The 21,977-nt window shown below is 48.9% G+C and overlaps 1 protein-coding gene across 1 annotated transcript in view; it reads right to left on the bottom strand.

Annotated features, from left to right (window-relative positions):
- GNAL (G protein subunit alpha L) overlaps positions 1–21,648 on the bottom strand; it is a 144,402-nt gene extending 122,754 nt beyond the window's left edge. The window contains exon 1 of the mRNA XM_004581640.2: positions 20,985–21,648. Coding sequence (XP_004581697.2) covers positions 20,985–21,339 — 355 coding nt within the window. The 5' untranslated portion in view covers positions 21,340–21,648. The remainder of the gene's footprint in view (positions 1–20,984) is intronic.
- Positions 21,649–21,977: the final 329 nt, after the last annotated feature.

Genomic DNA, 21,977 nt, shown 5'->3' with positions numbered 1-21,977 from the left:
ACATTTTTTGGAACCATATAATCCAGTAATCCTTGGGAGTTACACAGATGAGGGGAGAGCTTGGGTTCACACAAGTGCTTACGGTAGCAGTTTTCCCAATGACCCAGACTTGTAAGCAAACAAGATGTCCTTTAACACACAAGTGGTTGAATATGCTCTCATTTATTTACGGCTGTACAGGCAAGAAGTTTAAGATTCAAGGTTTGGGATGCGTATGTCTCCTGAGGCCTCTGTCCTTGGCTCATATCTGACCGTCTTCTTCCTAGCTCTTCACAGTCTTCCTTCTGGGCATGCGTGTGACTCAATCCCTCCTCTTAGAAGGATGCCAGTCACATCGGGTAGGGGTCCACCGTAAGGTCTCTTTATCTAACTCACTCCCGTGAAAGGTCGGATCTCCAGATGTAGTCATATCCTGAGGTGTGGGGATAAGGATTCCAGCATGTGGGTTTGGGAGGAAGAACCAAAGGGGACAGATAGGATGCCGAACCAGCAAGACGACAGGTAAGGATCCACTCAGCACTGCAGCCCTTGAAGCTGAGGAAGGGGCTTAATCTCCCAGACGCAAAAGGCACAAGAGGTGCAGAGATGATTCCTCCCTAGAGCCCTTAGACAAAAGCAGAAAGCCCTGCTTTTGTCTAAGCTGAGTATTTACAGTAAACCTAATTTGAAAGGGAGAGAGACGGAGAGACAGCTCACATTCGCTTCCTTTGGATCACTCCTCAAATGGCTGCCAAGAGTTGGTACTGGGATAGATTGAAACTGGGTTTCCAGAACACAGTTCAGGTCTCCTATGTGATTGGCAGGCACCCAACTGCTTGAGCCATCACCTGCTACCTGCCCCAGGTCTGCACGAACAAAAACCGAAATGAGGAGTGCAGTCAGGAATCAAACCCTGGCACTCTGATATCTTAACCACGATGCCCAATGCCTGTGCCCTGCCGTTAACATCTTTAAATGGTTAACAACAACAACAGCAACAATAAAAAAAAAAGACCATTTCATGTCATGTTTTAATGCTTATAAACTGCATCAGAGTACAGCCACATCACTCATTTACATACGGGGTCTGGCTGGCTTCCTACTGTGTAGACTACAGCTTTTATTTCTTCTTCTCACTGAATGCCTAGTATGTCAGAACAGACGCAACACAGGGGCTTACAAGGTCACATTCTTGCAGCATAGCAGTGGGTACATGGTTTGTCGTCCAAGTAGCTGGCACAGCATTCTTGCGTCCTCTGTTGAAAGGACGCAGTGTGCGTCACCATCAACAGGCCTGGTATGTACCCTGGTTATCCCCAGCTCACAGAAAAGCCATCGTCAGAAAAGATGACAGTGGGAAGCTCTCACCACAGGAGAATTTTCTTCATCCAAGTGAGTTTCGAAGCAGCTCATTTTTAGCAAGAAAACTATCTCTTGATGATAAGCTAATTAGATTGTATTTGCGGCAACGGAAGCAACTATGTTCAGACACAATAAATAACAGCTTTTTAGTCAGAACAGTTCCTTGAAGTGCTAGGAGTGTTGAGGACAATCTCAACTGTCAATTAAAACCGATAGCGAGTGAGGGGAAGAGAGAGGAAGCAAGTGCCCATGCATCCTTTGGTTACTTTCCAAATGGTAATGATGGCAGGGTTGAACTGGGCAGACATCGGGAGCCAGGAACTCAGTCTGGATCTTGCAGGGCAGTGGCAAGGGCTCAGTTACTCTAGTCATCCCTACTGCCTCTGAGCGCCTGCATTAACAGCAAGCTGAAGTCCAGATTCAACACAGGCTTTCAGTTGTTTCTCCTGCTAGGGTAAGTGTCCCCTTCAGGGAAGTGATTTTGAGTGGTTTTCATTGGATCCATCAATCATCATTCACTATCAACCCTCCTCAATTGAACTGTTTATTCAAGGAGTCAAGACAGCAAGCAAAATGACTGGAGAATTCCTCTCCAGAAATAGTCTCTGGAACGGTGCTACTGAGGATCTTCTCAAAGATATTTAAGACAACACCATGACCTCAAGTGGAGTATGCTAAGAGGAGCTACTACTATTGATGATGACAAAAAAATGTAGATGGAGCAGGAAAAGGCTTAGTTGGACAAATGTACAAAGCTTCTGAGAAGTTAGGCTGTTGAACACCACAGTGATTTACCGTATTGTTCACAGGCAGGCACCATGCAGGTGTATGAATCTGCCATTAATTCTCGGAACTGCCAGCATCAGCATAAACCTTATTCACATCTGTGGACACATTATTCCACTATTGTTTGGCAAAAATAGAAGCTGTTTGTCCGTTTTGCCCTGACAGCAATGTGATGGCACAGTAGTAGTGACATCTTATTGTGCATTTCTGAGCTCAGGGCTTAGATGCAAATTTTCTTGTGAAGAGCCTCTGACAGTCCCTAACACGCAATACTGACTTGTGTTGGAAATCAGCTTTTGTTGATTTCCTTGTTTCTTAAGTCATTTCTCAAGCCTTGTTTCTTAAGTCATTCAACACATGCTTGGGAGGTAAAGCTGTATGTATGTTACATGCAAATGTCACATTACAATACAGTCATTTAGACATCAGTGTTGTTCCAAGGTTGTACACGCTGTAAAGCTGGAGAGGAAATTTCCAACTTCTGAACTCCATTGAATTGTGAAGTTGAGGAATTTCCACTTAAATCTTCGTTTGGAAGTGATTAATTTGTAGTGTAATTCAGACATCAAGAGACGAATTGAGTGGAATTGATAAATGCCTTCTAAATGATGGAAATGCTCAATTAACATCATATGCTTGTGATCTGAGACCAACATGTGGCAGTACCATGTCTGAGTGAACAGACCTTTGCAAGCTGTGAACAGCTTTTGATGGCAGGGAACATTTACTTTGAACTCTAACGAGGTGGAATGTTATCCCTTCCAAAAATGGCTCAATTTTTTCTCATTAGTAGATATGTCTCGTAAAAAATAATACTGAATTTTGAGGTTATATTTCATAGTATATTTTGGATTTCATTAATCAAAAACTGTGGAAATCCATTTTCTCTTGTTATTTCAAAACCTACCCAGTAGCTTTGCTTTTACCTCTGTGTCCTGTAAACCCTAAACTGCAGAAAGAGTTGGTTGCTCCTGGTCTAGACTCAGCTTCCTGGTGTGTAGTTCACGGTCAAGCATGTGGACACCGCTTCAGATCTACCGAGTCAGAATCTGCACTTAGAATAAAATCCCTAGGAAATTCACAAGTACATTGCAATCTGAGAAGCTCTGTTCTATGACACCTGAAAAAAAAAAAAAAAACAAACTAGAAGAAAGTGGGAGAAAATATTCCTGAACTTGGGCTGGGTAATGATTCCTTACACACAATACTGGTAGCACATTCAGTGGAGTCAAAATGACCAAGCAGGACTACAACAACCCAAAGAGCTTCTGCACAGCAGAAGAAGTGATCACTAGCCGGAAAGAATAACCTATGGAATGCAAGAAATTATGTGGAATATGTCTGATAAGGGGTTAATCTATTAAATATGTAATTCTGACAACTCAATAGGAAAAATCCAGCTGACCATTAAAAAATGGGCACAGAATTTGATTCGATACTCTTCTAAAGAAAATATATAAGTGCCCAATCAGGTTATGAAAATATGGCCAATCCTGTAAACGCTCAAGGAAATTCAAGTCAAAACTGAGTTGACCTCCTATTATCACCTCCTATCTGTTAATGTGGTTATTATCAAATGCTACCCGCACAATGAGAGGTAACGCCATATCAGCAAGGACATGAAGAAATAAAGCCCCATGCACTGTTAATGGGGGGTGTGGTGGTGGTGTACAAAACAGTACGTCGAGTCCTCAAAAAAAAAAAAACAAAAATTCAAAACACAACTTCTACACAATCCAGCAGCCCTAATTCTGGGAACGTATCCAAAGAAACTACTGCAAGATCTCAACAACTTCTCAAAGACAGATCTACAATCCCATCTTCAACGTGGCATTACTCAGAAGTAGCCAAATACAAAAACAACCCAAATATCCGTGAGTGGATAACAAGCATGTGGCATACACACACTCTCTCCACTTCTCCCTTTCTCTCTCACATGCACACAAACACACACACACACACACACACACACACACACACACAGAATCACTCAGCCTTTTAAAAGAAGGAAATACACACTACACACGTGGATGAATGAACCTGTAGAATATTACACTAAGTGAAACAAGCCAATCACAGGAGGCGAATTACCACACTATTTCACTTACATGAAGTGCCATTCATAATCGTGTCAACTGTTGATTTCTGAGGGCTGAAGGGGAGAGGAAATGAGGCTTGCACCTCATCAGGTTTAAAGTCACAGTCATGCAAGATGAGTAAAGGTGGAGACCTGCAGTACAAAGCTGTGTCTGGGGATAATAGCACTGTATTGAACCCATAGGATTTTGTTAAGTGACTAGGTCCCCATGTCAAGGTGTTTGACCCTGAGGTTAAGAAGTCAGGTAGCGGGCCCGGCGGCGTAGCCTAGCGGCTAAAGTCCTCACCTTGGATGCCCTGGGATCCCATATGGGTGCCGGTTCTAATCCCGGCAGCTCCACTTCCCATCCAGCTCCCTGCTTGTGGCCTGGGAAAGCAGTTGAGGATGGCCCAAAGCTTTGGGACTTGCACCCGCGTGGGAGACCCAGAAGAGGTTCCTGGTTCCCGGCTTCGGATCGGAGTGCATCGGCCCGTTGCGGCTCACTTAACTGCAGCTTCCTGCTAATGCAGTCCTGGGAGGTAATGGCAATAGCTTAAATACTGGAGTCCCTGCCACCCACATGGGGGACCTGCATTGTGTTCCCTGGCTTCGCATTTTGGCCTGGCCCAGCCCTGTCCGCTGCAAGCATTTGGGAGGTGAGCCACTAGATAGGAAAGATAGAAAATCTCTATCTCTTTGCCTCTCAGATGAATAAAGATGAAGATGGATGAAGATGTTGAAATGAATGAAAAGAACAGAAAGATGCAGGAAACTCAAGGAAGCAGGCCCTGTGCTGGTGGCAGAGCCTGGAGCGGGAGTAAGCGGGCATCTTACTGTGCAGGCATGGGAGCCATGGTAAAGATGAAAGACTGGTGCCTACCTTACTTCTAATTGATTGTTCTTGGATCCCTCCTCACTGAGTTTGCTCTCTGCCCCGAGACCTTTGGGACTTAAATTGTGTTTTCAACAAATAGCTGAGTATCAAGGTAGAGAAGGGTTACAGCAAGGACAGAGATCTGTTTTGGGGATCAGAAGGGCTGTCATGCCCGGGGGAGGGAACAGAGCTCCCAGCAGTCCATGCTGAACATCCATGGTGTGATCACAAGGATGGTCCAGGTGTGACTCACACTGGCATGACCCACACGGAATCAGGTGCAGTCTAAACTGGGACTCACAGGATTGAGGTTCCACTGAAGAAGGCCAGTGCCCTTTCTGTCATGCTGCTGTGCTGTCCTTGTCTCAGGATATTGAGGTCACTCTGGAAGCACATCAGTGATTTTCCCAAACAAGCATTCACCTTTGATGGCTTAAAATAGAAACTATTCGCATGTAGAATAAAGTGTAGGATTTTAGATACAGGAAGAACCATTCCCCAGCTGTAGGAAACTGTCTAGCTTCCCTTCTTCCTAGGCAAGTATTCACTGCTGGGAGAAGAACAGCTAATAGCTGGTGGGCATTCTGGGCTTGGTTAATGTCAAATTTGTGTTAACTATATCCGAGTGCCAGCATAGTTGTCTATTCTTTTTATTCTATTATTTTTAAAGATATGTGTGTGTGGGGGGGTAGATGCTGACATGTCAGCAGACAGGGTCTAGGGATCCACATGGGAGCATGTTTGGGACCTGGGCAAGTAGGGAGGGTTCCAGGCTGGCACGGCACCCTGCTGGAGGACCAGGTTTGGGGATCTGCATGCATGTGGACATGGGAGCTGTGGATTGCTCAAGAAAATGGATCTGGGGATGTGGTGGGGTGGGGGGGAGGACCTGCTGAGGGAGAATGCGACAGGTGAGGAGTGACTTCTGTGGAACTTCCACCAGCCAGGCTACTGCACTTGTAGGTAAATGAGGGGACTGGGATTGGGTGGTTTGGTGGAGGAAAACATGAGGACCTTTCAGGGCCAAACCAACACACTTGCCCATATGAGAGACCTGAGCTGGGCTTGTTGGTATCAACTATCTTCTATCAGCATACACAAAAGTCATGGCTTGGGGCCTACCTGGCAGAGCTAGACCACAGCACCCGTCAGTGAGTGTAGGAGCAGGGTGTAGACCAATTCAGGCTTCTCCATAACACTAGTCATCATGTGAGAAAATCTGGCATGATAGCAGATTCTGTGGGAAATGATGGGCTTACCCCTATGGGACTGCCATACAGCTGGTTAGCTCAAGGGCTGGGGGTTGTGATGGGCTGAACTAGGCATCACCAACACTTATGGGTACCGGCATTGGGAACAGTCTGGGCTGGACCAGGCTGTAGCAGCCACAGGCACACCCAAGAATTGGGTATGGGGTAGGTGGGGCTGCGGCATTCACCAGCACACACAGGCCAACACTGGGGTCACACTGTGCCGGGTAAGGGCCTAGCACCTGCTGCCACACATGAGATCTAGGTCTGGGAGTGGGTCTGATGGGGGAATTTGGGGAACTCCTTTGGTAAGTCATCACTCTGGTAAGCATGTGAGTTGCTGAGTGTTGGTCAGGCTGGGCAGGGCTGCTTCACTTGTTGGCAGGTGTATGGGTTGGCTCTAGAGGGTCAGATAGGGCAGAGACAGGCCAAACCATAGCACACTGGCATGCACAGGAGCCAGGATGGGTGTAGGCCATTCTAGGCTAGGTTAGGCTGTCATACCTATCAGTTTACATGAAAGCCAGGGATGGGGCAGGCTGGGCAGGGCCAGGGCATCTGAGGGGAAAAGTCAAGCTGGGGGATGGGCTATGCCAGGCTAGGCTGGAGGAACTAGCATGCACGAGATCTGTGGCTGGGAGACAGCCTAGTTAGAGAGCTAACGGAACTCCCCTTCTGAGCTACGGTTCCCACTAGTGAGTCTGAGAGCTGGAATGGGGGCAGCAAACTGGGCTGAATATGGCTGCAGTATCCTCTGGCATGGGTGTGGACTGGGTCTGGGTTGTGCCCAATTTGGCTAGGCTCCGGCACCCATTGGTGTTTGCAAGAAACAGAGTGAATGTAGGAAAGGCTGAGTTAGGTCTATGTACCCACTGAACCATGTGAGAGCTGTGTCTGGGCAAGGAGCAGGTATAGCTGGGCTGTAGCACCCAACAGTAAGAGCTGAATGGGTATGGATTGGTTGGGCAAGGCTGCTGTACCTGCCAGGACAAAAGGTGGGCCAAGTAGGCTGGTCCAAAGACCCCTGGTGTTCATGAGATCTGTCATTGGGAGATAACCTGATAGAGGAGTTTGGAGGACTCCTCTGTCAGGATGCAGTCCTGCAGGTGATTGCAAGAACCAAGACTGGGAGCTGGGACAGGTTACAGTATCCAGTGGCATATGTGTGGGTCAAGTCTGTGGCGGGTGAGGTTGGGCAAGTTCATAGCTCCACTGGCAGATGTGAAAAGCAGGACAGGGGGCAGGAAGGGCCAGGTTGGGCCACAATAACAACAAATTCATATTAGGGCCAGGACTGTGAACTGGCTGAGCTGGGCTAGGCTGCACCCAAAAGCTATGAACTGGAACTGGGAGCAGATTGGGTGGGGCACGGCTGCAGTTCAGCGAATGCTGAGGTGAGACGAGCCATGCCAGTCTGTGCCACAGCACCCACCAGCACATGTAAGACCAGGATGGGAGGATGTTGAATCCCCAGGATGGGAGGATCAGGGGCATCCGTACTGAGCCACTGTTCCTGCTGGTGCGTGTGAGAGCTGGGACTGGGGGCAGACTACGCAGGGCATGGCTACAAAACCTGTTGACCTGTATGTGAGCTGGGTTAGGGGGAAAGCCAGGCTGGGCTAAGCAACTATATCCACTGGGGCATGCATGAGCCAGAGTAAGGGCAGGCTGGTTGGATTTTGCAACAGCATCAGACAGCAGGTGCTGGGACTGGGGGCAAGTCCTGTCAGATTGGACAGAATCAATATGCTGCCTACACTGGCATTGCTGGAACAAGGGCTAGGGGCGAGCCAGGCTGCAGTTCCCACTGGTGTGCTTAAGGGCTGGGTGTGTGGTGGGCAGGGGTAGGCTGGGCTGCAATATCCATTTGTTCCTAGATGGGGCTAGGAACACAACTGACAAGGTGACTGCAACCACCAGTGTGTATGTAGGCTGATGTGGGTGACTGAGCTGGATCCTGCACTGGCTGGCACACACAGGAGTTGGGTCTATGGTCATCTCTGGTGAGATTTTTGGGGACCTCCTCTCAACTGGATTACTGGACTCAGAATTCCAACCACAGTAAAAATCACAAGATCTGTGGTCTGACTGTGAAGTAGATATGTCAGAACTGAGTCTCTATGGTTTCTGAGGCCTGTGCAACATGCCCAGCTGCACATGGGATAGATGACAACCAGTTTATTGAGACCTGAAGAGGACATCTAGCACCATAGAGGGCAGAACAACTTGGACAGCTCTCCTAGTCAGGTGTTGACAGCAAGTATCTGGGTGAATTGAGACTAAGGTGGACTGTATCAACAAATGAACCTTGGAAGGATTTCCTCAACTTTGGAACAATGAAATCAACAGCATCTGAGAACTGTTGAAGCCACTTAAACAGTACCCTCAGAACGTGCTCCGCACTGGGGACCCTGGGATGACTTTGAGTGGCCGTCCCCCATTCCTGGGTACTGAATTGGTTGGGCCGCTGGGAACGGTCCTGATTGGTGATCTACAAGGGCATGCATCCTTCTTAACTATGTAAACATCATTAAAAGTAAAATAAATGTACAATTTTTTAAAAAGGAAGAAGCAAAATGACTTTGGGCACAGCCTACAAAAGAGGGGATTAGAGGGATGGTGAGGGGCAGCCTGCCTCCACTGCCCCGCCCCCAACCAGAGAGCTGCCTTCATCAGCCCATGGTTGAGACCAGGGTTAAAACAGCTTCAATCACCCTGGCTCTCACACCTGTGTCTCTGACCTTTGGCTTGGCCCTCCCAGGCCCAAAAGTGCAGAGCATTGCTTCTGAAAAGATAGCAATAGAAAATAGAAAATGGGGATACCAAACGGTTATTGTCCCTGTGGCATTCACTGGGCTCTCTTGAGCACATCAGACGTCTTCATCCAAAAAGGAAGAAGACACCTGTTCCCATTGTTGAGAGGTAAAACCTATGCATCAAGTCTGTCTTTCTGAACGAGCCTTGAAGCAGCATGGACTTAGGGCTGATGCAGGATCCTGGTGCAAACACGCACAGGGAGTTGAGTGTTATTTGCTGAAATGCAAGTGGGACCTTGGATTTACTGCTTCCAATGGTGAGAGTAGAAGGAGGCAGCAAACTGGTTATAACTGCTCCCTTTTATTCGTAGGTATGGTTTTTTAATCTCTCATTGTGTCCAGCTTATAAACTGAAGCTTGTCATCTGTATGCGAAAGGGGGGAAGCAGCCTAGACATAAGACTCAGTGCTCCCCCAGCTTTGGCCATCCATGAAGGGTTGTGGCATAAGCCCTTTGCAGGATGATAGGACTCCTGCCCTGCAATGCAGTAATGGTGTGTGCTCAAGTCCTGCGTGCCTGAGGACAACAGTTGTGACTTGAATGAGGTGTATCTGCTCCGAAAACTCAGGCTGGAGTTTAAATCTGCATTGTGGGGTGGACCTACAGCAGGGAACTGTGTGCTTTGTGACTCCAGTTCTGCCCTGGGCTGCTCACTGCCTCCTGGACAGGAGATTGCAAACCACACTGCCTAGACGCTCCTGAAGTGCCCCAAAAACGCAGCTGTTAATCCACAATCGAGTTAAAGGGCCCACATGGTGGCTTAGCCTTGACCTTATTTATCCCTGACCTTGATTCCCTTGCAAGCTGTTAACCAATGGCTGATACTCCATTGCCAGGGCAGAGCAGCCCACACCAGGATTCTGGACGGGCCAGCCCCGATCCCACTGCAAATCTTTTAAAACCTTTTCACCACAGCTTAAATCTTACTGTTTTTTCCAACAGTAGTAAATCAACAGTGCTCATTGCTTTCATGTGGGGAGTTTCCCTGGCTATGGCTCCTAGATTTCACCACAAGCACATTTCTTTGCAAACTAAAAGATGGGGACAGGCATTTGGAATAGCTGCCTAAGTCAACCATATCTGAGTGCCTGGTTCAAGTCCCACCTCTCCTGTTCTAATTCAGTTTTCTCTGTTAATGTATCTTCTGGGAGGAAGGAGATGATGGCTTGAGTGCTTGGGCCCCCTGCCCCTCATGTGGGAGATGCAGATGGAGTCCTGGACTTTGGCCTGTGTCTGGACAGATCTGGCCATGGTGGACATTTGGGGAATGAGGCTAGCAGATGGAAGATCTCTCCCTCTGCCTGTCTTCCTTTCAAATAACATGAAAACAAACAAAAATAAAGGACAAACTTTCCACTTTTTCTTCTTCATTCCAATTTACAACCTCTGGCCCCTCATGATGCTGTTCTTTGAAACAGGCAGTTGCTACTCCTGATGTGTGAACAATGGGGCTGGCTGCAGATAAACGGACCAACTTCCCTCCCACTGGATGCCACTGTGCTCTGAGGCCAGAATTTCCTTGATTTTCTTGGTCATCCATTGCAGTGGGCAAACACCCCAAGCCACCAGTACCTTGTGGGGAGCAGAGGAAACTTTTGCGCTCTTTTGATGGCTTTTTGGGAAATATGAATGCAGGCTGCCAGGGACAAACTCATAGCAGATTTCACAGCTGTTCTATCGAATGCCTCCAGAACCATGGCAACATCAAGCATTCTGCATCAGATTGCTCATTCTGATCTAGCTTCCTGCTAAAATGCCTGTGAAGCCTCGATGACTTGAGTCCTTGGGGAGACTGGATGGAGTTCTTGGCTCCTGGTCTCTTCACGGCCCAGGCCAGGCTGTCCGGCAGTATTTGGGGGAGTGAATCGGCAGATGGAAGATTTCTGTCACTCTTTTAAATATATAATAAACCTTAAAACTTACGTGAAAAAGAAATGTTTGTGATGGAGAAATTTTCAAAAAGTTTATGGAAAATGTTTGGATGCACCAAAACAAATCCATTTTTTTAAAAAGATTTATTTTTATCGGAAAGGCAGATCACATTTACTGAGAGAAGGAAAGACAAAGAGAAAGATCTTCCATCTCTGGTTTATTCCCTAAAGGGTTGGAACAGTCAGAGCTGAGATGATCCAAAGCCAGGAGCCAGGAGCATCTCCCAAATCTCCCACACAATTGCAGGGTCCCAAGGCCTTAGGCCATCCTCTGCTGCTTTCTCAGGTCATAAGCAGGGAGCGGGATGAGAAGTAGAGCAGCTGGGACATGTACTGGTGCCCATAAGAGATCCTGGCTTTTGCAAGGTGGAGGATTAGCCAATTGAGCAACCATGCCAGGACACAGAAGTCCACTTTTTAATTCCATTTTTTGGTGAATTTGCACACATGCCCTTGCATAAGGGATTCGATGAAAAAAACAACTCACGATATAGATGGAATTCCTCTTTACTTTCCTCTTAAGTTACAATATCCCTTTCCTAAGCTTTTTCTAGAACATCACTCCCTCAGCATGAAAACTCATTTCCCAACTACAGAAAAACACACTAAGTAAGTACCAATTTAAAGCAAAGCAAATCAGGCCTAAATCACCTCTCAGAATCTTGTGCTGTGATTAAGAGACACTGAACTGTGTGTGGTTTTTTTTTTTTTTTTTTTTTTTTTTTTTGGCTTTCTTCATGCATCTTGCATCAGTCAGCAGCTCTTCTGCACCCTGCATGAGCTGCAGTAGGGCTGCAGCGTAGAGTGGTCTAACCGTGGGGGTTTTGACAGGTGATTCCCTCCCACACTGTCCTCACTGGCTTCACAGGCCTCCTCATCATGCTGTCCTCGGTGGCGCAGACACGAGCCCTGACAGGTGTCCCATCACACTGTCCTTGGCGGCGCAGGCACAAGCCCTGACAGCGAAGCTACGCACAGAGATAGGCCACGTGATCAGCAGGCTCTGAGACTCTTACCAAGTGAATGCAAGCCTTTGTTGTTGGGGGAAATCCAATGCCTCCTAACCATCTACCAGCACCGCACTTGGAAATGTCAGTAAGTGACACTTTAAAGACAATTTGCAGACTATTATTTGAGAGAGAAAGAATGGGGAGAGAGAGAGACAAGAGAAAACACGTTTCCATCTGTTGGCTCATCACTCGCAGGCGAGCGATGGCCCAAGATCAGGCTAGCGCCGAAGCTGAAGCCAAGAACTGCAGATGTTTCCCATTCATGGGTGGCACTAGAGCCACCACTGGCACTTCTCAGGGTCTTGCATTAGTGGGAAGCTGAAGGTAGGAGCTGGGGCCAGGTGTTGCACTTGACGTGGGACAGGTGTCAAGTCAACACCTACTTCAATGAGAGCTTTTATTTATTTTTTCCCTTTGGTAAATCAGAATTACAACTTTTGGTGATGAGGCACTATCTTTCTTGCTATGTGGAACTGTCTAGGGGACAGCCTTGGGCTGTGGCTTGCAGTGGGGTCCCAGGATTGGCCCAAGGACCCTTCTGAATTGATCACGGAACACCTTCATCTGGCGCTTTAGTCACTGCCTTTAATGATCCTGATTCAAGGACAAAATGTTCACCTACCTTTTTTTTTTTTTTTCCATTACAGGATTAAAAAATAAATAAATACAAAGACTTTTATTTTTCTCAGAGCAGTTTTAGGTCCACATTAGACTGGAGCAGGAGGTAGAGCAATTTCCTGTAATGGCCCATGATCAATAACCCCCAGCAGACCGATGCCATCTGTGGGCCTGCAATGAGTCATCATTATCGCCCAGAGTTCATAGTCATGTTAGGGTCACTCCAGTGAGGGAAGCACGCTTTACAGGTGTGGACCAAGGTGTGCTGACATACACCCACCAGTATGGGGTCGTTCGACCGCCTTCACTCTACCTTTTCACTCCAGTGAGGGAATTCTATCTCTCACAAGACTCTTCAATCTAATTACGGCCATTGCTTCAGTCAACAGAATCTATTTTTCCTATGGTATTTTTCAAAATTTCAATGTTGGTTCCCATCACCTCAGTACAAAGTATTAACCAACTGTAGATACAGAGTAAACTTTCCTGGGTTTTGAGAGGGAGGAACAATGATTTGGAGTTCTTCATTTGTGTGATGAAGTTTTGGAAGTCTCCCTTTATCGCTTTCACTGTCATGCGTTGATTCTGGGTACCAGTCATCAGGTGTTACTTCTCTCATGTCCACAAACACTGCATACACCAATTAAAGCAGCCAGGAGCTTTGTCAGACCTCTTGGTCTCAACATCCTGCTTGCTACTTAAGTGTTGCACTCTAAGCCAGAGATCGGCTTGACCATGTCCACGGGGACTTGCTTGTGGCATCAGGCGTGGGGTTGGGTCTAAACACATGAACGCTCACATGGTAGACACATCCTGTGTCCAAGAAGAGGCATGGCTTTAATCAGGATGATATCCCGGGAGTTTAGACTGGGCATTCCCCTTCCACCTTCTCTTCCTGCTTCTCACTCGGGGAGAACTGAGCACTGTAGCTTCCCTTGTGTCCTTCCAACTCTCCCTGTGAGGCACAGCTCTTGGCTTCAATGTTTTCACCTCCTTTCCAATCGATAGATTTCAGTTCGGGCCACCTCAACCTTGGACTGCTGGAAGAAACCACTGAGCTCTTCTCTTTTCCCTCAGCTGCATCCTTCCCTGCTTGCTCCAGTGGTCTCTCTCACTCCTCCTACTCCTTTTCCTCTAGCACTTTCTGGAAGCTCCCCTGAGCTTCTGTCCACCCCAAGCTCCTCTTCCTCCTCTCACTTTGTATGCTTTCCATGGTATCTGTGTCCACCTGTGACTGGTGGGTTAATTCCATGAGTTCACATCCAGCGTGGCATCCTCTCTGAGCTCCAGACTCTTGACAACCCCACAATTTCCAGAGATGGCCCAATGGGCTCCACAGGCTGGATTCTTTGTTCTCGTCTCCCCACATCTGCCCCCCAACGTCCCACACCCCTTAACGTGGAGAAAGCCATCACCATTTTCTCTGAGCTGGGAAACTCAGCCAACCGCAATGCATTCTTCCCCCCACCAACTCTTCAGGCACCTGGTTCTCAAGGCATCAACTAGACCAAATCCATAAGCTGCGCCTGTCCCTCCGTATTTGGGGTGACTGAACTTGCCTGAGTTCACCCACTACTTCTCTTGACTGCCCTCTGGCATCCTGCTCCAGCTGGTCATGCAGCACTTTTTCAAAGATGAGCAAGGGAGCCAGACTGCATGGCCTAGACTCTCGACTCTGTCACAAGGCTGTGTGGGCATCTGGTCCTCAAGGTCCAGCATGTGATATAATCTTGTATTACTGTTCAGTTTACAATTCCAGATATGTGTATTGCAGAGAATTGGTTTGTTCAGCACCATGGGGTTCACCTGAATCTAGGATTTAGAGATGGTGCCAATCTATGGAATAATTATTATTTGCTAAGCTCTTTTGCTGGCTAAATTAGATTCAGTTAGTCATATGTGACCCTCTCAGCAACCCCATGGTGTTAGGATTACTATGGATCTGGAAGCTGAGGCTCTGAGAAATGTCCTAAAGTTGATGTAGCTGATAAGTGGAGTGGCAGGATTTCAAAACTCTATTTGACCCTAGTGTTTTGTTCCTAAACATCATGGCTGTTTTGCCTGTGTTTGTAGCTGATGAGTAATATTGTCCCAGTTTCAAGAGAAGTATTTGCACAGAGGCCATACATCCCAGGGATGCAGTGGCACACGAGCAGGCAACATCAGCTAGAGTACATTGTCAGGGTCAGGGCAAACACCTGTGCAAACATGAATGGTTTCGCTCAAGGGAGTGTCCTTGACAGAAGACTCTAATTTCTGATGTTTGCCAGGTTAAAGCACAATCAAAACTGATGGGATGAATCCATGTTTTGTGCAAAACAAAGCCTATAAAACCGTGCTTCATACAGCAAGTACAACGGAAAGATGGCATGTTTTATAAGAAAGTACAACAACCCACCCCTTTCTCTTCCGCTTCAGACCTAATCAGAATAGTAGGGATTTCCATGGACTTCTGTAGCCTTGGTGCCATGGAAGGCTGTGCAGAGAAGTGAAGACAGCAAATTGACAAGGAGCACCACGGAAGGATGGACAGTTCAAGTTTACAGCACGGCTCATCCACAGCTATCTTTTCTGGGTGATGAAACACATTGCCATGAACTAGAGCGGTGAAAGACATCTACTCAAAACTACAGAGTGACCAAAAGGGCTGTACCAATGGCCGCTTCCTGGAGCAATCAGAGATGTGGATGAAGGTAACGCTGTCAAACATGCAAATGTCCGACCCAGAGAGAGAGAGATGCAGGCTCCTGGCAGGGAACTACAAGACGTACAACATGTAACAGGAAATCACTGAGTGAACAGTCATGACTCACCCACTTGACCACTTCAAGAATGTTCTAGAAAGCGCAGGTTCAGGCAGCCCGGTGGAAATGGGATGGCTCTTCCCTCTTAGCAATGTGCTGAGATGTCACTGGTATCTATTCTGTCACAGTTCCATGAGCTTGGTGGCAGAACAACTCTCTAAGGCTGGGGAACGTCACCTTCCTTACCTTGTGTGTTCTGACGGATTCGGTATTTAGATCTGATGCCCAGTGCTTTCATGTCGATGGGGTTTGAGTGTTTCCCAAAAGTTTACATGTTGAAATTCTCAACCTCCAGTGTGAGGTACTAAGAGGGCAGAAGCTTAATCCGACTGCGGTGATTATAGGTGGGATGCTTGGAGGTGATCAGGATTAGATAAAGCTGTCAGGTAAAGCCGCCTGATTTAATTACTGCTGGCATACATACACACATGTAGTCATATGTACACACATGTGTACACACACACGCAGGCATCCCGGTTCTTGCCAAGTAAGCCACCTTGGGACTCCGACAGTAAGACTGTCATCTCACCAGACATAGCTCTTCAACCTTGGACCCTCAATCCTGGACCTCCCCAAGCATGAGCCCAAACAAACTTAACAAAGTTACCCAGAGTAACACCAGTAACCAGAAGTTCCAATGCAGTAGCGCACGCAGACTAATGAACCCAGTTGTGTCAGCTCCTGCTTTGAACTGGTGCACACCCAGGTCTGTGCTGAGGGCTTCCCTGGTGCCCACCCCTGGAGCCCCGGGCACAGCCTGAGCCAAAGTCTCTGTAGCCTGAGGGCAAGGTCAGAGGCAAGAACCAGGTGCCCGGGGAACCATGTTGGTCAGAGAGACTGTGTTTTTATCACTGCGAGCCTATGCTTAGAAATAAGCAGTTCTCAGTTGAGAAGGGACCTTTCTACCTTACTGCAGACACTCAGGTGACCAGGCCACACAGGGCCTGTGTTCCCCTAAGCACCTGTGAGATGGAGCTCAGATGCATAGGTGCATGCTTTTTGCGTTAGTCCTTGGCTGGGACTTAAGCTGTACCTCCTTGTTTCTATTCATAGGTTAAAGCCTTAACCCTGGTAGGGCCTTTAAGGAGGTAATCATGGTTCAATGAGGTCATTAAGGCAGTCCAGAGGTCCAGAGTGTCTGTCCCCGCTAATGCATATTCACTCAGGACAGGCTGTGTGAGGGCGTGGTGGAAAGACCGCTGCCTGCAAGCCAGAAAACAGATCATGTCAGGTAGCAACCGTGCAAGTTGTCTCACTTGTGAGAAGTTCCAGACTTGTGAGAAGATGTGTGTTTTCCAGGCATTCCAGCTGGAGAGCACCCTCGGCCCGTCCTTGCTCGTATGCCCACCCTGCCTCCTACTGCCTTAAAATCCAGCCCATCGCAGGCCTATAAGATGTACGCATGAACACTAAATGGGGTTGCATCCCTCTTGCTGGTGGACCCTCCTGCCACAGTGGCTTGCAGAGTCTTGTGCAGGCTAGAGGAGCTCTTGGGATGATGGGCAGGACGATGGCCAGCCACGCCATCAGGAAGCACTTGATGGGGAGTCAGAGCACTTCCAGGAACCTCTGGAATGAGGCAGACCTAAACTCGGCACCATGTGAGGGGGGCAGACAGAATTTACTTGAATCCACATGAATCGATAGTTTATTCCCTATGCAGAGGTCTCCAGGAAGGCCTGTGCAGGCGTGGCTATACAGAAACGGGACCAGCTTCAGGCTAGGAGGCACAGGGCACTGACAGCACTGAAGTCAGGATGCCCTCCTGGAGAGGGAGTTCTCTATTCCCTGCCACTGGGCTCTCAATGCACATTTCCAGAATAAATGGATGCACGGGGCCAACGGAAAGAAAGAAATGGCCATCAGATGTGATGGCAGCAGAAGAAAGCACTGCCGGATATTAATGGTCTATAACTCTCATTTATGGTTACAAAATGTCCAGCTAAATCCATCACAAATATTAATAAAGCCAAGAACCTTTCTGTGCTTAACAAAAACATACACAAAATTTGATAAACAACATTAGCTCGATATAACAGTATCTGTTTTCGTGTTGATAACACTGGGTGGAGGATACAATATACTCCTGGGCAAAGCTCAAGTCAGTTAAACCATTTACACGTCACTTCAGATATGATGTTGACATGGACTTGTCTTAGGTCAGGAGAGATCATGTCTTTCAAAATGTCCTTTCCGGGGTAGGGGAACAGGTGGGGGTGAGGAAGCAGGCAGTATGGTGGCTCAACAGTCTACTCTTCCTTCTGCAGCTCTGACATCCCATATGGGCACCTGCTCACGTCCCAGCTGCTCTATTTCTGATCCAGCTCCCTACTAACACATCTGGAAAGCAGCAGAGGATGGTTCAGGTCCTTGGGCCCTTGCACCCATGTGGGAGGCGTGCAGGAGGCTCCTGTCTTTAGATCTGCTCATTGTAACCACTGGGGGGAGTGAACCTCCCCTAGTGGACAAAAGATCTCTCTTTCTGTCTCTCCTTCTCTGTCAACCTGCCTTTCAAACAAAAATAAACAAAAGTGTCCCTCTGGGAGCACAGTGCACTCATTCCAAACATGCTGTAGCAAGGTGACTCAAGGTGACTCTTCACCACTTACATGTCCTCTGCAGCTCACAAATTTTTAATTTTTTAATTTTTGCTTTGTGTATTCTGATATATATTTTAAGGATATCCTTACACTCACATAAAACTACACTGAATGTTTCCATCTTTTGATGGTCCCAGTCATACTGTTTTCTGTTGTTTCTTCAAACCTTAATTCTCCTCTTGAGTTACTGTGATGCATTTCAAAACCGGCTGTTGTGGGCCTGGTGCAATGGCCTTGTGATTAAATCCTCACCTCACATCTGCCGGGATGCCATACGGGTGCTGGTTCACGTCCCAGCTGCTCCACATCCCATCCAGCTCCCTGCTTGTGGTTTGGGAAAGCAGATGAGGACGGGCCAAAGCCTTGGGACCCTGTGCCTATATGAGAGATCACGAAGAAGCTCTTGGCTCCTGGCTTAGGATCGGCTCAGCTCCAGCTGTTATGTTCATTTGGGGAGTGAACCAGCACACAGATCTCTTTTTATCTCTTCTCTATACATCTGTCTCTCAATAAAAATAAATAAATCTTAAAAAAAAAAAAACAAAATGAAGAACTGGTTGGACAGATTAATTTCTCTTCAGAGAAAGACAGAGCAGGGATGGGAGTGGGGGGTGACATAGCTCACCCACCTGGCCATTTTGGCTGAGGGATGAGATACAAATTCTATTAGGCCGTGAGATAATGTCTAGGAGAACAGGCATTCAAGGCGTGCCACAGAAGTGGACGTTTCCCTGACCCCTTCACTTCAGTGGTGATCTGATTAGGTAGGAAGTTCTAGAGTGACAGTTCTGGATCTGTCCCCTTCTAGAAGTCAGCATTGTAGCAAAGAGCTCTGTCACTGTGGGGACCTCTGCCCCTCTTAGGGGGCACTGTGCCTTGATTTGGGATTCAGCTGCCCTTTTTTTCAAAATTTTTTTTTTTTAATTTGGATAATCTTTATATAGTTGATTAGGGCACAAAGGGTCAAGGGCTACAGGAAAGTAGGTAAGACCATTGTTTCCACATTCTCTCTCTCTCTCTCTCTCTCTCTCTTTTTCCTGTATCTGGGGCAAGAGGGGAGATAAAGGGAGAATCCCCACCCAGCCTCCCACCCATCCCAGGGTCCCGGATATGAGGCATGCTCTGAGGGGCCTGCTTAAGTGGTTTTCAGAGTTGAACAGTTCTGAATTTCTGCTAGTCTCGCCATTCCAAGCACAGTGAAATCTCTCCAGAATCCACTGGTTGACATAGCCCACCTTAGAGTCTCTGCCCAGATTTTCATTGCCAACACATGGATACAGCAGCTCATATCAACGGTTTAGAAATCCACAGCTTGAGGTGCCCAGAACCAACCAGGGTGGGAAAACATTACATGAGAGATTTCACAAGTAAATAATTTCACATTCGGTGCTGCTTTAAAGTATGTGAGCCATCAGCTTTGTCCTGCCCCGGATGTGGCCCATTCCTTTAGATGGGAGTCTACATCCTGTGTGCACCACCCTCCTGTGCAGTCCCCTACATCTGGGCTGTCCAATCGCCTTCCAGGAAGCGCAGGGCACCTTTCCCTGCAGCCTCACACTGGGCCCCTCCAGCTCACCAGGAAGTTGGAGCATCATCTCACATCATGACAAGAAGGCTGAACCCACGACAGGATCATATGAGGCAGACACCATGTTGTCACCACTGCTGTGACAGTATACCGCTACAATCGCTCGACTTCGTTGCTGTTGTGAGCTCTTACTGTGTATGGGAGCAGGGCCGTTCCTACCGCAAGGTTTCAGGCATCCGCTGAGGGTCTTGGAAGGTACCTCCAAGCATAAGCACCTACTGCAGTTTTAGTTTCTTCGTACTACCTGCTCCCGAAATTTCCCTTTAAATTTTCAGACACTGTCCCAGGACACAGCATCTAGGTTAATTGTTGTGCCACTCATCCTGTGGTGGGTGAATCCTTCCCAACTCAACACGCATTGCACCCCCCTGGATATGAGAAGCTGTATCCCTGATGAGCAGGTCACTTCCTCAGGCCACAGAACAGCTGTTCCTTATGCACAGCAGGGCACCCTGGATAATTACGCTTCCTGATAGCCCACAAAACTGGAATCAAAGGCCAATGTGTCATTTTCTTTCTCTTAAAAAGCAACAAGTGGCATTGGGAATCTCCTCTCCCCACCCTGCTCCCTTCATTGCACAGTGCAGTACTCAGAAAAGGCTCTTCAGTCCGAGAAAATGAAAGCTAAACTCAGCAAACACAAGCAAACTGTGCAGCTGAGGACTTCAGAATGCTGGGTTAGGTTTCCTCTCTCCCTTCCTCTCTCTTGCTTCTGCCTCCGGTTTGCAGAAGGCATAGGGGGCAGCAAGGCCCTTGGGCTGCTGGACCTGAAGAGGGGCAAACGTGCTGACCCGCTCAGGGCTGACCCTGCATGGCTACCCCAAGCATCCCAAGCATCACCTCTCCAGCGGACGACCCAATTTCTCAAAAGGCAGCCGGCCACACCCACCGGCAGCTGGGTCAGAGTAAGAGCTCCGTGGGCCAGCTAAAAGGCCTTAGGATTTTCCTTTCATTGTGTGTTCTTAGAGTGAACCACTATGGCGCTGCACTGGGGACAGGAAATGCAAGTCCACTCTGCAAATCAATCCATCCACAGGGCACATTTTCATCAGTGACAGGCAAGCCATTGCCACAGGCAAGAACAAAACCTCCATTCAAGATGTTCTTGGTTTTTCACTGGAGTGACCAGGGTCGGGACGAAAACGCCCCCTCCCCCGCCCCCAGAGTTTAAAGACACTCTACCCCACCCCCCGCCAATGTATTATTCTTATTTTTAATCACCAGCGTTTGAAGGGCTGCCACCGTCCATGCCCACCCCGGGATCCCTGCGGGCGGCGCGCGGGACCTACCCAGCAGCAGCAGCCTGTGTGTCTGTTGCAGGTCTCGCTTCTGCTCTCGCAGCATGCGGTCGATCCCCCGGCTCACTTTCTTCGCCTCCCGCGCAGCCTCTCGCTCCTCGGCGCTCTGTGGGTCCCCGCGCCGCCGCTTCTCCTTCTGCGGGGCCGCCTTGGGCCACGCGCGCGCCGGGTTCCCGCCGCCGGCCACAGGGTCCCCCGCCGCCCGCGCCCCGGGGCCGGCCGGGACCAGGGTCAGGACCGGGGCCGCCGTGCACCGCCCATCGTCCGCGGGCGGCTCCGCAGCGCCGCTGGGCGCGTCCTCGGGACCACCGAAGAGCAGCGGCCGCAGACTGTAGCACAGACCCATGTGGGCGTTGGGGACACGCGCGCCAAGGACGCTCGTGCTCAGGCCGGGGCGCCGGCGGCGGGGCTCGAGGGGGCTGCGTTCGCACCCGGCGCGGGGCGGCGGGTCGCGGGGCGCTGGGCGGGGTTGCGGCGGACCCCCGAGGGCCACGGCCCTTCACTGCTCCGGAGGGCCATTTTGCATTGTCCGCGAGGTGCCGGGGGTGCCAGCCGCCCGGGGCTGGGATCACCTGATGGCGCGGAGAGTGGGCCGAGCCGACTGGCCTCCGCGAGCCCGGCCCCCGTTACCGTAAAGCCCGCCGCCGCCCCGGCCCCGCCACAGTAAACGCTGCGGTCCAGGCAGCCTCTCGCTACCGTAAATACCGCCGCCTGGCCAGCCTCTCGCTATCGTAAATATCGTGGCGGCGCGGGCAGGGCTCGGCTGCCGTAAATACCGCTGCCCGAGCCTGGCGCGCAGCTGCAGGCAGTGGCGGCGTGGTCCCTCCTGGAGGTCTGGGTTGCTTCAATGAGAAAACCACGGTAGCCTTTGCTTACTCTTGGTGGGTGGTGAAGAGCATCAGACAGCTGGGCGCAAGGATAGAGACGCTGGCTTTAAGACCTTCCTTTCCCCAGTGCTGAGATGTCTGAGTCTTTCTCCACCAA

This window comes from Ochotona princeps, chromosome 21 (assembly GCF_030435755.1).
Source record: "Ochotona princeps isolate mOchPri1 chromosome 21, mOchPri1.hap1, whole genome shotgun sequence".
Classification (NCBI taxonomy): Eukaryota; Metazoa; Chordata; class Mammalia; order Lagomorpha; family Ochotonidae; genus Ochotona; species Ochotona princeps.
This window is presented reverse-complemented; position numbering and strand designations above follow the sequence as displayed.